At 36.9% G+C, this 14423-nt stretch overlaps 1 protein-coding gene across 1 annotated transcript; it reads right to left on the reverse strand.

The window, feature by feature from the left end:
• Positions 1-1249: 1249 nt before the first annotated feature.
• LOC109924579 (transmembrane 9 superfamily member 2-like) lies at positions 1250-14004 on the reverse strand. The gene is made up of 6 exons (XM_048598362.1): positions 13953-14004; positions 7684-7843; positions 7119-7270; positions 6737-6848; positions 4879-5050; positions 1250-2907 (listed from the first exon to the last, which is right to left on the reverse strand). The coding sequence occupies exons 2-6, from the start codon at positions 7816-7818 to the stop codon at positions 2840-2842; spliced, it is 639 nt and encodes a 212-aa protein (XP_048454319.1). The 5' UTR covers positions 7819-7843; positions 13953-14004; the 3' UTR covers positions 1250-2839.
• Positions 14005-14423: the final 419 nt, after the last annotated feature.

Genomic DNA, 14423 nt, shown 5'->3' on the forward strand with positions numbered 1-14423 from the left:
CGTGTCTAGTTCTGTCATAGTTCATGTTGAGAACTTGTACCAGAGTCGTGTGGCAAAAGTTGCATGTGCACTGACCAGCTTCTGACACTAGATGGAGCATGGTGAATTAAAATTACACTTGAATTTTAACAATTATTTGCAGAACATACATTTATATTGTATTTCTATACTTAATTTATTTTGTAGATTATTGGATTTTTTGAATGTAGACATTTGGAAATGCACACCATTTCAATTTGGTTTAAAGTTTTTTTTTGTTGATAAAAGGTCCTTAAGCACATAAATCATTAAATATAATAAAAACATTGAAGAGTTATTTTAATTTACAAGTCACTTCAAGTAGCAGTGCAGTACTTCAACCTGTACATTACTTTTTGGAAGCGATAAATGCCCATTAGACACCACATGCAGTTACATCATTGATTTTTATGGGAATCCATGATTCACTTAAAAGGAGGAACACAACCAAAGTGTGGACTTTCTGTAGTCCCACTTCCTTGCACTTTCACCTCTTCAAACATTTATCCAATTCCCACTCCTTAATCCACCCCTCAACTTCACTGAATTACTTCTGGTTATCTTTCTAACTTCTTTACCACATTTACCATCTCTTATTAGGTGTCCTAAGTAAACAAATTCGTCTATATTTGTTCTGATGTGAAACATTCAGTTCAATCTCCATTCTGGTTTGTTCCAATACATTTGTAACTACCATTGTTTTATTGCAAACACTATCATCATGTAAAATTCTCAAGACTGGTGTGATTTTGTGGATCATTATTTTAAAAGCTTTAATTAGCATGTGATAGTATTGCTACTTTTTCAGCATCCTATTTCCATGACAATTAATTCTTGGGCCTACAGTTTTAAAAAAATAGCAATTTGTAAGGTGCCTGTTATGGCTCAACTCTCTGGATCATGAGGTTTTGGGTTCAAGTTCCACTCCAAGATTTGACACAAAAACCAAGGATTGTACTCCAGTGCAGAACTGAGGGAGCACTGCAACATCAGAGTACCATATTTCAGGTGAGAAGTTAAATCAAGGTCCTGCCTGCTTGCTTGAGCAGATAAAATATCCTACAGAACTATTTCGATGGACAGGCAGGAAATTATCCCAAATTACAAATACCTATAATTCAAGAAAGTATTGCATGGATGTAAAATGCACTGAGATTCCTATTCATTGTGAAAATTGCTACATGAATGCAAGTTTTTCTTTTACCCCTAAAATCAATAGTGCATGAAAAACTTTTATTTTTACACAAGATTTATTGAAAAACATATTGTTGACTTGCAAATTGAATGATTCAGAGGCACACAGCAAAATGTCATCCCAATGGAATAAAAAAAATACAGTATTCAACAATGACCAATCATCCCAATAAAGAAAAGCAGCCCAATACATTCCTTCACAATTATAATAAATATTTAAGTTTGGCAGTGTTTCTAGTTACAGAAAACATAACTTATATTAAAAATTGTTCCTAAGTAAATAAAAAGTGTTCAAATGATCATCATAAAATCAACAAGAATCAATAAAATAGGCCTATTACCAAAGGTAAACCTCTAATTAATGTAAAGTATTTCCTTTTCGTTCACGAGTGTAGTTTGTAGAATACAAAGAAAACAAGCATGGAAAACGGTCATTTTTCTATTTTCCTCCTCTTTCCTTCTCGTCTTCTCCAGCATTCACCAGCCTCCTGTCTTCTCCAGTGTGCTACTCCCCCTACACTTTACGATCCAATTTATATGTCTGCGTTTTTCAAAAAAAGTTTTTAAAGCTTCTTTCTGCATTGCAAGGTGACGCAGCAAGACTGAAGTTTTTGCCAAGAGAAGAGAGAATTAAGCAAATGACACTAAAAACTATAATAGGAAAATATCAAGAGACAAATTTTCATCAGGCGAGGCAACTAACTCATCATGGGCAAAATAAAACAGGAATAACAATCTTTTTTGAGAATTGATGAGATAGAAAATAAGTGCTGCAGCTGGCAAAGCCAGTCAGGAAATTCTGTGGATGTAAGCTTTTTAATAATCTATTTTAGGCTAAACTGGATTTACATATATTTTTCATTCTGTTCTAGTGTGACAGATTAACCATTCTCATGGCAATGTCGCCGACTCTTAAACAAATCATTGCCAGCTTCATCATAGCAATGAATTATATCATTTCCTGCAAACAAGTGCCTCTAAATTGGAATGTTAGTTTATGAATAATAACCCATTCACCTGAAGTTTCCCCCTCTGCTGTCATAATAGGAGGCAGTAAAAATATGTCAACACCTCATGAAAAGAAGGCAAAAAGGAAGAGAAGTGACAGAAACTCCTTAATTGCTTGCATAACAACTGTATTGTTTCTTAATAAACAATAAGAGTAGAAAAATGGAGAAAGCAACAAGTAACCAAATGCATTTTAATTAGAAACCAAGTCTTTTTGGCTTATTGCACTGATTTTTTGTTATCTTAAATGTATAGGTCTTTTGAAGATCTTTATTTCAGTAGACAGTGTATACCACAATTTACAGAAACATTATTGTGTCGCACATGCCTTTGATGCTACTATGCAAATATAATTATAAAATATAATGGAAATTTTAAACAAATCCCAATGTAAAAAAGCAAACAGGACAGATTTTCCTTCAAACTGAACAAGTGTGCATTCATTTCAAAATGATTTATATCCCAACAAGTTTTAATTAAAAAATATAAACTTGGTGCCAGTATTTTGTACAATAGCTCTTCTGATTTAACCAGACTCTTCCATGTGCAAGACATCAAATCAACTCGGTAAACAAAAGTTCTGTCAAAAAGACGTACACTTTCCAGAAAGATAGTTCTTTCAATCCACCTTGACAACACTGTAAATCTTGGTCACAAACCAAAAACATGCGATGTACCCAATAGTTCCTGAAAGAAAATGTGGAGCTTGTAAAACCAAAATCAGCAATATTCAGATCCACTAAAGGCACTTCACATAAGTGACTTTTTAAGTCTGAAAAACCCTGTGATATCATTTTTCATGGTCCTCAACAGCAGTGATGTTTACCAGCTCAATGTCTATGATACCTGCTACCAACCCAGCTGTGAATCAGACAGATCTATATTGCAGCTACTGGCATTCTGCCTGCCGAGGCTGACCAATGACCTGGAATGCAACAGGAAAGCCAGTGCCTACAGCAAGTAAATCTCTGACTTAACAGCAGGATACCACCAGAAACTACAGCGCTGAACATTTTTCTCATCTGTCTTTTCCTCTTAGCTGCATAAACATACGTAGAGTATTTGTGACACAGATTCGTGCACTGTCAACCACAGGAATGGAATTACAGATTTATCTTGTAGAGTTCCATAACCCTAAGGCCCTAAGCAATGTGTTCACTTCTGAATGGAAAATGTTTCCCTCATCTACTGGATGATCAAACACATTTCAGCAATAACATGAGATCAAGAGATGTCTTGTAATCTGAGCTACAAGTAAAATAGGGAATGAATTTTCTGGCTGCATTCACAAATGTCATTTCTGTCCTTGCATTTTTGTAATATAGAAAATGCAGTTGCCAATTTGCACATAGTAAGTTCATAAAACATCAACATGATGACAGATTAATTGGTTTTCATGTTGGTCGATTGGATAAATATTAGGCAGGCCATCAGAGATACTTTCCCTATACTCTTTATCAAAACCACGTGTTACATTCACCTGTACGAGAACATCAAGGCCCAATTTAACTTCTTGTCCAAAAGACAGGATTTCTGACTGTGCAACACCCCCTCAGTATCACACTCTAGTTTGAGCCTGGAATTTGTGCTCAATCTTCAAACTCAGCCAAGAAGAATGTGATCAACTGACCCATGGCTGATATTGTCTTGCTTTGACATAACAAAATATAGTTCTCAACAGGTAATGTGTAGGCAGCCTTGTACAAAGACAACTACAGAACTCTTGAACAAAGTAAAGCAGGAGTTCCATTACAGAGGGAAATCGACTAAATATTTTATTCAAAAGGATCATCAAGGATATTCAAAGGAACGATAACTGTGTGCTAAGTCATTTCTACTTCAAAATCCAATTGAGGCTGTTAACATTGTTGCATTTTTCTCATATTAAAGCATTGTAATTACTTCTCAATTATGTTCTACTCAGACAAACACATTGCATCAGAGCTGGGTGTGTGAAAAACCTTTCTGGAGATGGAATTAAATGAAACAGAGCTAGGATGTTGGTTACATGCTCACCACCCCATCACAGGTTTTTGTTTCAACATCACTTCAGACTTGAGCACATATTCCGGACTGATGCTTTCCAGAGAAATACACAGAGAGAATGCTGCACCATTGAAAGTAGTATATTTCAGACAAGATGTTAATCCAAGACCTCATCTGTTCTCTTAAGTGGAAGTAAAAAATCTCATGTCACGATTTTAAAAAGCAGCACTGACTTCTTGGGCATTATCTATTTCTCATCCAACATCATTAAGACAGTTATCTGATCATTTTCACGTAGCTACCAAACAAGTATTTTTGGAACATTGTGTAAAGCACTTTGGGGCAACATGAGGTTGTGAAAGATATGATAGAAGTGAAAATCTCTTTTTTTCTTTTCTTACATATTAATTTAAGTTCCACAACATTTATCAATGGTAAAATGGACAAAAATGACCCAATCAAACAAAATTCCTCAGAGCTTTGGATAACTGTAACAATATAATACGCTCAGAAGCATATTATTCTTATATTCAAATTTTGCATGTGATATTCAGTGTTTATCTCAGGAATGAAGACGATGTTTCCAAGAAACAAAGAGTAAGCACAAATAAAAGACTATGGCATTCAATAAATGCAAATACCAGTCCCTATGAAATTATTTTTAAAGATTACCTGTGAGTAAGAAGAAGATCAACGTCATTATCATTGTGTATCCAAAATACAAAATGATACTGGCAGTTCCAGTTATCTGGAGTTTGGAATAGAAATAATGGACTGCGTAGATTAAGAAATACACTGCTGTAAATCCACTAGTGAGAAATGATCGCCATTGCCAGTGGTAATTCTGAAATGATAAGTACAACTTTCTCTTAAACATAAATAGGAGTGTGCAGTAGGATCACATGCTTCATTCACTGCTTGCAGTAGTGGTATCAAATTTACTTCTTGATTGGTCAGCAAAACCACCAAACAAATGGAGATTAACAACATCTCCCAGGCAGCAGTCAGAGTGTGAAACACAGATGAAGAATTCACTTGTTAGGAACCTGCTTCCTTTCAAGTAGTGCACCAGTGAATGATCATCAGTCCAAGATATAAATTTATCACTGCCAGCCGTGCATCACAACATTCAGCAAGCTATTTTGACTTGAAGTTTTTCCTTTACATTTTTTACATACAAAACATATAGCAGGGATAGACCCTTTGGGCCCATATTGGTGCTTATAGTACACATAAGCTTCCTCTCACCCTATCAGGAGAACATCCTACTCCAGCGCATCTGGAGTGAACCTTTTATGATTCATGAACTGAACAATTACAGTATTTCCAGGTACAGTATTTAGCAAGATGCTGGTAAAGGTAGTTGGAGAAGCTTCAATCTCCCTCCAACACATTATCTTCTCATTTTTTTACAATTATCTCAATTTTTACACAAGCTTAAATAAAACTAAAGCAGAGCATTGTTTTGTATGTCATTTGTACTTAGCAATTAAAATGTAACCTACATTTAAAAACAAATCAAAAGTTTCTCAATGTCATTGGTCATGACCTTTGCCACTTGACTACTTCCAGAAATTTACAATTAATTCGTCCTACCTTCTAAGAAAGTCTTTTATGAACAAGCGTTAGCCATTTTCTAAGTAGTTTAATTGTAGCACAGGTGTTTTGGAACACAACCAGAATTACAAGAAAAAACCTCGGTGTTAAAATAAACAAACAATCTCATTTTGTATGGTTGCAATGACATCCAGTGCACTCCGAATGGAGAAAGTTCATTCCATTAATACAATAAAAAAAGCCACACTGACAGCTGGAACTCACTGTTTTCTGAACTATCCAGCATACAATTAGCCTTGCTCTCAAATTCATGTAGCTGTTTACTTGAGGTTTACTCAATCGAACATTAAAAGGTAAAATGTAAAGTTGCCTACCAGACCACAGAGTTGCTCTCTCATTAGAGAGTCGACTGATGGTGGTTAATGTGAAGAACATCATGCCTCAGGACAGGGAGAGGGGGTTGAGGAGGAGAGTCCCTCATGATAACCTCAGCCAGTGCAGGAATTAAAGCAGTTGCAAGACAGCTGCCCAGTCAACTGAGCAAAGTGCCCCCTAATCTAACATGCTTGTTAATACAATTATAGAAAGGGTTTATCCAGTGCAATTTGCTTTAAACAAATCTCACATCAAGATTTCACTTCCAAAGAGGTGTCTGTGCACACGCACTGAATGTTACATGTGTAAAACTGGACTCAGATAGGAGTGTGGAATAAACAGAAGGAGTTCTTTTTAAAAATTGATTTCTTGCTTGGTTTGAACTGTGACATTGTCTAGACTGACAAAAAATCCATCCTTACGATGCACAGCAGTTAGACCATATGTAGAATTAACTTGTAGAGGCGTATTTTACACCAGTTCAAAGAAATGACAAATCGCATGAAATACTTCATCATAAAAAGGACAAATCAAAGTAAAATAAATTTTGTAAAACCTTTTTAAGTAGCTACAATAAATTACTCTCTAAAGAACGTACCTCAGCACAAAGGTGGAAATAACAGAGAAGAACAGTTGCTTCAGAACACGTGAAGATGAGAATAATGAACACCAGAAATAGGAAACCAAACATGTAATACATTTGGTGAGACCTGTAATGATAGTGAGATTAGCTAGAGATATGAATGATGCAACTCTATCAACAAGTAAATTTCCATTAAGTATGCAACAGAAATAATTAAGCCAGTGTAGTATATAAAAAAAATTGTTCTATGAAATACCATGAAGTAAAAAAAAATCTTAATTGCTCATTTTACATATAGGATTCCAAACCTGCTTAGTATTTTGAAAGTGCATGTACTACAAAAATAAACCTGTGAATAGAACAGTGTTGCTGATTTTCTTCCCACAAAAGGACTTACCATATACTGTTGAGAATGAAGAAAAGCTGAATGAAAATACATCCAAATGGCAATATGCCACCCATAATGATTCCAGGTATAGACTTTGTGTAGAATGACTGGTCAGGGATCTGGCGTGGAATTTGATTGACGCGAACAGGATGCTCTATTGTCTGTTAAGAGGAACATTGAATAATGTGACTAATAACTACTGTACAAATAAGCAGATCTGAAATGGAGTCTCAACTACTGAATTAAGAAAGGTAATAAAATGAACAGTTAACATGACAATGGCATGACACAGGACACACTGCCTGGGACTTAATCAATCTTGTACTGCAACATCCTGAAAGTTTTCAGTGAACCGAAGTACATGGCAGTGGTGGATGTAACATGTTACATGTAACTGTGGAAAGCCACTGTCTACAGTTTCAGAAATTATTCATTGGAGTAATTATCACAGATTACTGATTAAAGGGATTAAAAAATAAACTTATTCAAGAATGGTTAAGTGAATTTTGATTTAATGACATTAATTAGTTCACCTCTATTAAGTGAAAAACCTGATATCAACAAAGGAACTTACCTGTTTCTTGAAGCCAAAATAGGCACCAAGGAAGGTTAGAGGCACTGAAATGCCGAACCACAAAGCTAGGACAGCAACCAATGTTCCAAAAGGTATAGCTGCTGAAGATCCTTCACCCCAAAGAATCAGATTCATGATAAAGATATCAGCAAAAACAACCCTGGGTACAAAAGAAAGGTACAGTCATGTCATCTAGGTATAATGTGAACATATACTGAAGGAATCTTCAGACGTAAAATACATTTACAAGGAAATCACTTAGTAGGTATAGACTTTGGAGGATTCCTTTATGCATTCAGGGGATGCTGGCGTCCCTCAAGATCAACATCATCACCTTGGGGGTTCTGCATTTTAGTTTAGCTCCTAAATGTTCAAAATCTTACATACGAACCTCCTTTCTAGTCCTATCATTATGGTTGCCCCTCTACAGGAAGGAGGTTATTAAACCTGAGAGGGTGCAGGAAAGATTTACAAGGATGTTGCCAGGGATGGAGGGTTTGAGTTATAGGGAGAAGCTGAATAGGCTGGTGCTATTTTCCCTGGAGTGTCAGAGGGTGAGGGGTGACCTTATGTAGGTTTCTAAAATCACAAGGGGCATAGACAGGGTGAATAGTGCCAAGGTGGGGGAGACCAAAATTAGAGGTTTGAGGTGAGAGGGGAAAGATTTAAAAAGGCCTGGAGGGGTAATTTTTTTTCCCCCCACACGGAGAGTGGTGCATGTATGGAACGAGCTGCTAGAGGAAGTGATGGAGGCTAGTACAATTACAGCATTTAAAAGGCATTTACATGCGTTTATATATAGGAAGGCTTTAGAGGTACATAGGCTAAATGCTGGCAAAAGATTGGACTGGGATGCCCGGTCCGTGTGGACAAGTTGGACTGAAGGTTCTGTTTCCAGGTTGTATGACTCATGTTTGACGTCAACAACTGGATCCCTTTCCTGCTGCTCCAAGTTTCCCTCTAGATCTCAGGAAATATCCTTAGCCGTGCCTGGTGTCATGCTGACAGCTACAGACAACAGCATCATTCCCCTCCGCTACTACACTCCTAATTCCTTCCCCATTTGAATGGCTTCTTGTACTATAGTGTTGTGGAGAGGGTGTTTCTTCTTGCTACAGTGTGCATGTATATGCAGAACATTTAAAAACACAATATAAATCAAGCAGAATCAGCATGGCTTTGTGAAGGGGAACTCAGGCCTAGCAAATTTATTACAATTCTTTGAGGAATTAATAAACAGGGTAGATAAAGGAGAACCCATACTTGCAAAATATTTGAATTTCCCAAAAGCATTTAATAAAGGTATGGCACTTGAGGCTACTTAATAAGATAACAGCTCATGCTTTTAAGGGTAGTATATTAGCATGGATAGAGGATTGGCTAACTAAAGAAGACATAGTTGGGATAAGAAGAGTATTTTCATGTGGCAACCTGTAACTAGTGGAATGCCACAGGGATCCACGCAGAAACCACAATTATTGACAACAGGCAGTAATGGCTCTGTGACAAAAGCGAATGTGCTTTTGCCAAGTTGCAGATGACACTAAAATAGGTGGGAAAGCAAGTAGCAAGGATGACACAAGGAGTCTACTGAGGAATCTAGACAGGTTAAGTAAGTGGTTAAAAAGTTGACAACTTGAGTATACTGTGGGAAAATGTGAGCTTATGTACTGTGGAAGGAAGAATAGAAGAGTTGGCTATTATTAAAATGGAGAAAGACTGCAGCTCCAGTAGAGGGGCTTGGGGGTCCAAGGCATGAATCATAAAAAGCTAGCATTACGTTTAGCTGGTTATACAAAAAGAAAATGGAATGTTGGCCTTTACTTCAAAAAGGAATAGAGCATATAAATAGGGAAATCCTGCTAAAATGATGCAAGGCATTTGTCAGATCACACCTCGAACACTGAACAGTCTGTCCCCTTATCTAAGGAAAGATATGCATGGCTTGCATGTAGTCCAGGGAAGTGTCACTTGACTGATCCCATGAATGGAGGGTTTTTCATAGGAGATGTTGAACAGGTTAGGCTTATACGCTTTGTGGTTTTAAGAATGAGAAAATACCTTTTGCAACATGCAAAACTCTTAGGAGGCTTGACAGGGTATATGCTGAGAGATTGTTTCTCCTTGTGGGAAAGTCTGGGACCAAGGGGCATAATTTTAAGAGTAAGGGAACTTCCTTCTTTGATGGTAATCAATCTATGAAATTCTTTACAGCTGAAGACTATTGAGGCTGAGTTGTTAAATATATTCAAGGTAGTGATAGACAGATTTCTAATCATTAAAGAGATCTAGGGCAATGGGGTTAAGGCAGGAAAGTGGAATTGAAGATTATCTGGTCAGCCATGATCTCACTTAATGGCAAAGAGGCCTACTTATGCTCCTATGTCCTATGGTCTAATATTTGAAACTCATCCTTAATTGCTCTTGAACTAAATAGCTTACTAGGCCATTGCAAAGTGCAGTTAAGGATCAACAGAAATGCTGTGGGTTTTGGAATCAAATGTAGCCTCAGAACAGGTAAAGGCAGCAGATTTCCCTCCCTAAAGGATATCAGCGAACTATCAGCTTTTACAATAATCAATGTGATAATTTCATGTTCATCATTACTGAGGCTAACTTTATATCCCCGTTATAGTTATTGGATTTAAATTCATGTCCTAAGAATATTGCCTGAACTTTTGGATTACTGATCTAGTGGCATTACCATTACACAACCATCTCCCTACTTCTGAATAAAAAGAACACTTCTCTAAAATTCCAAAACTACTGACTCAAAGGTTGGTACACCTCTCCAAATGTATTGGATTTTTAAATGTGTTTACTAGTACCACTCCTGAACCCTAAAATACAATTTAAAATCAGCCTGTCAGTAGCGTTAATGCACGTGCTCAGGTGTCAAGTGTGAAACTGCAAAAATATTAAAACAAAAGAAGATTTTACTGTAAGGTACAAAAAGCTGCAAATAAAGCCAAAACTAAGAGAATTGCCTAGACACATTATCATCAAAATACGTTGAGGCATCCAAATCCGCAAACACTCCTTGTTCAATATAAGATCATACAGCACAGAAGGTGATCGTTCGGCCCATTCTTTGATAGAAGTATCCAAGTAGACCCTGCTAATGTCCCCGCTCTGACAGAATTATACAGTATAACTGCACTTGTTCACTTCATCGCTGTTAAATCTGTCCTTATCAGTTTGAATGACCATGCAAACTGGTTCTTCTATCTAGACTGCAGTATTGAGTTACGTTGCGATTTCCAATAAACTGTAATTGTTACTGCACCCTTTGAAGAAAACACATCCTTACAGAAGAAATTTACCAGTTCTCTACAGAGTTAATAAGATAGCTTAAAAATGGAGTACTCAAATATATTGGTTTATGGTCAAAGCTGTTTTCCTCAACAGCCGTGCCAGAAGAACAAAACTTGATCAAGTAATTTTGGGCCAGTAACATTTTCAAATTCTGTCAAAATGATCAAAACAGGATCACAACTGGTTTCATGGAATGCTACATATTTGAGGGAAGATGCAAGTGTTTTTCAGACTATCAAACCCTGAGATATGGGAAAATGTTACATTAAATTCAGTGTCTGTTCTCATCTCATATTTCTCAATTTTCAAAGTAAAGAATCAAATTTATCAGGTATGATTCTGATTCCATCTTTACCGAAAGCTTAAAAAAGTAAAAAAAAAACTGAAATAGATCTTATTTTTCGAAAATGATTTCAATCGCAGAACATAACATAAACAGAAGTATATCAACTATAAATTAAGCAGGTACAACTGCAAAAAAAATGTCTTCTAATAAATGCAAATACAGTGCTGATTAGGAGATAACAAGATGTATGTATTTGTGAAATCAAGCAGGAGTCGGTACATATTTAAAGCCTCCATACATCAATCAGTTGGATAATTATGGAAATATATTCATATTCTTTTCAGTGAATGTTTTTAGAAATGTAAGAATATACAGAAGCTGTAGTATTACACCTCACTCGGGTGGTGCATTGGAAATCAAGCCCCATTATTTCTGGAGTCATCTCAAATGTTGAAGATGTTATTGAGGTATGCGAAATTCCCCAATTTACCTGATCTTCAGACCAAGGTTGATAGAAAGCATTAACTAGGTTTCTGTATTTAATAAGAACTACTACTTATCACAATAGAGAATGTAGTCAGCATATAACTCCACTAATTAGAACTTTAGCCCCTTTATAAACTTGCCCTTGAATACACACATACAAACAATAATGCTGTTTAAACATAAGGACAGAGGAAAAAGTGGGAAAGCAGCTTAGTTGACCATTCACGGTGTATGTTGAGATGATTCTTGTATGGATTAGAACACTGATTCTTGGTCTTTCTTCTCCAGATGCACTCAATAATTTGCAGATGACACAGTGACTAGTCCACACTCATGAAAGGTCTCTGACTTGTTAATTAAAAGATAATGCTTACAGCAAATACTAAAGTTTTCTTCAGACTTCATACTGTCTTTCAGTCCATATTATTTGCCATTCAAACTTTTCCTAGTGCAGGTTTCTTATTCTTGCACTTGTGTCTTCCCACTTTTGCAATATTCTCATCAAAATGTTTCCCCCACCGAGCACTTTTTTTCTACCAATACCTGTTTGGACCTGGGACCCAAAACTATCAAGACCAAATATTGAAACATTCTAAATACTGGATAGCCTAAGCTGCAGCACCTTGGGGTATATCCTTATAGAATTATAGGAAATAGGAGCCGGAGTAGACCATTTGACCCTTCAAGCTTGCTCCACCATTCAATATGAACATGGCTGATCATCAATATTAGCACCCTGTTCCCAGTTGCTCCCCATAACTTTTGATCTTTTTAGCCCCAAGAACAATATCTACCTCCTTCTTGAAAACATTCAATGTTTTGGACTCAACTGCTTTCTGTAGCAGGATAATTCCACAGGCTCACTGGTCTGTCGGTGAAGAAATTTCTCCTTATTTTAGTACTAAATGGTCAATCTCGTATCCATAATCTGTCACCCTGATTCTGAACTCTCTGGTCATTGGGAACATCCTTCCTGCAGTTACCCTGTTAGAATTTCATAGGCTTCTATGGGATCTACCTTCATTCTTCTTAACGCCAGTGAGTACAGTCCTAACTGGAGCAGTCTCTCTTCATACTCAGTCTTACTTCCCAGTAAACAGTCTGGTAAAACTTTGTTGCACTGTCTCATAGTCAGAACATCCTTCCTCAGCTAAAGGAGGCCAAAACTGCACATGATACTACATGCGTGATCTCACCAAAGCAAACAGAATTACAGCGAAGTATTCCTGTTCCTGTACTTGAACATTCTTGCTATGAAGGCCAACATATCATTTGCTTTCTTTACTGCCTGCTGCATCCCTGTATGCTTTTTTTCAGCAACCGATATACAGGAACACTCAGCTCTCATTTCATCTCACCCCATTCCCAATTTGTCACCACTCAGATAATAATTTGCCTTCCTGTTTTTGCTCCCAAAGTGGACAGCTTCACATTTACCACTTAGTTCATCTGTCATACATCCGGCCACTGACTCAACTTGTCCAAATCACACTGAAGCATCTCTGAATCCTAGACAACAAGGTGCAGGGCTGGATGAACACAGCAGGCCAAGCAGCATCATAGGAGCAGAGAGGCTGACGTTTCGGGCCTAGACCCTTCATCAGAAAAGGGGGAGGGGAAGGGGGTTTTGAAATAAATAGGGAGAGAGTGGGAGGCGGATAGAAGAGGGATAGAGGAGAGGATAGGTGGAGAGGAAACAAACAGGTTCATCTCTGAATCCTCTTCACTGATCACTCTCCCACCAAGCTTTGTATCATCTGCAAACTTAGAGATATTTCATTTAGTTCCCTCATCTAAATCATTAATATGTATTTCAAACAGTTGGAGTCCTAGCACTTAAACCTTGATACCCAACTAGGCAATAATAGCTGTTTATTCCTACTTTTTGTTTCCTGTCTGCCAGTACAATACTCTTAACCCCAGATGCTCTTACATGTGAATGTCTTATGTGGAACCTTATGAAAAACATTCAAAAAGTCCAAGTTAGCCACATCCATTGGCTCCCTATTAACAACTATTCTTATTACATCCTCAAAAAAATTCCAATAGCTTTGTCAAGCATGATTTCCCTTTTGTAAATCCATGCTGACTCTTACATTATGTTAAAATGTTATATTCATTTTATATCAAAAAATTGTTATAACTGGATAAAGTTTCTATAAATATAAAGTAAGTGACTCACCCTGGGCACAGAAGAGAGGTCAATAATACATTTGTTTTCCATTTCTCCCCACCAAATGCTATTGAGAAACATAAATAAGTGTAATCATTTTGTAGCTATGTTGTAATAAATAAAGTTTCGTTCAAAGAATCTGTACAAATGCAAGTAAAATACTTTATTTCAAATATTTCACTCTCTGTGGTAGGTACACAAATAACAAATGACTAAGAGTGGAACACATCCGTTATTACACATTTCAACCCGAGCTTGACGAAGTGCAGTTTAAGATTGCAGAATGCTGTTTAACCAAAATAATGTTTGTATACTTGGATTTAGAGACACTTTATTATATAAGAAGGTGTTGTGAGGAGGTAGGCAATGAACAGAATTACTGAATGTGCTGTAGGCTGACTGCTCATTCTGTATGATAGCAAGGTCCTGGTTCCAACAATATGTTATAGCAGCATGATGACTCTTGACTCTGGCCGCAAT

Source organism: Rhincodon typus, chromosome 6 (genome assembly GCF_021869965.1).
Source record: "Rhincodon typus isolate 14 chromosome 6, sRhiTyp1.1, whole genome shotgun sequence".
Lineage (NCBI taxonomy): Eukaryota > Metazoa > Chordata > Chondrichthyes > Orectolobiformes > Rhincodontidae > Rhincodon > Rhincodon typus.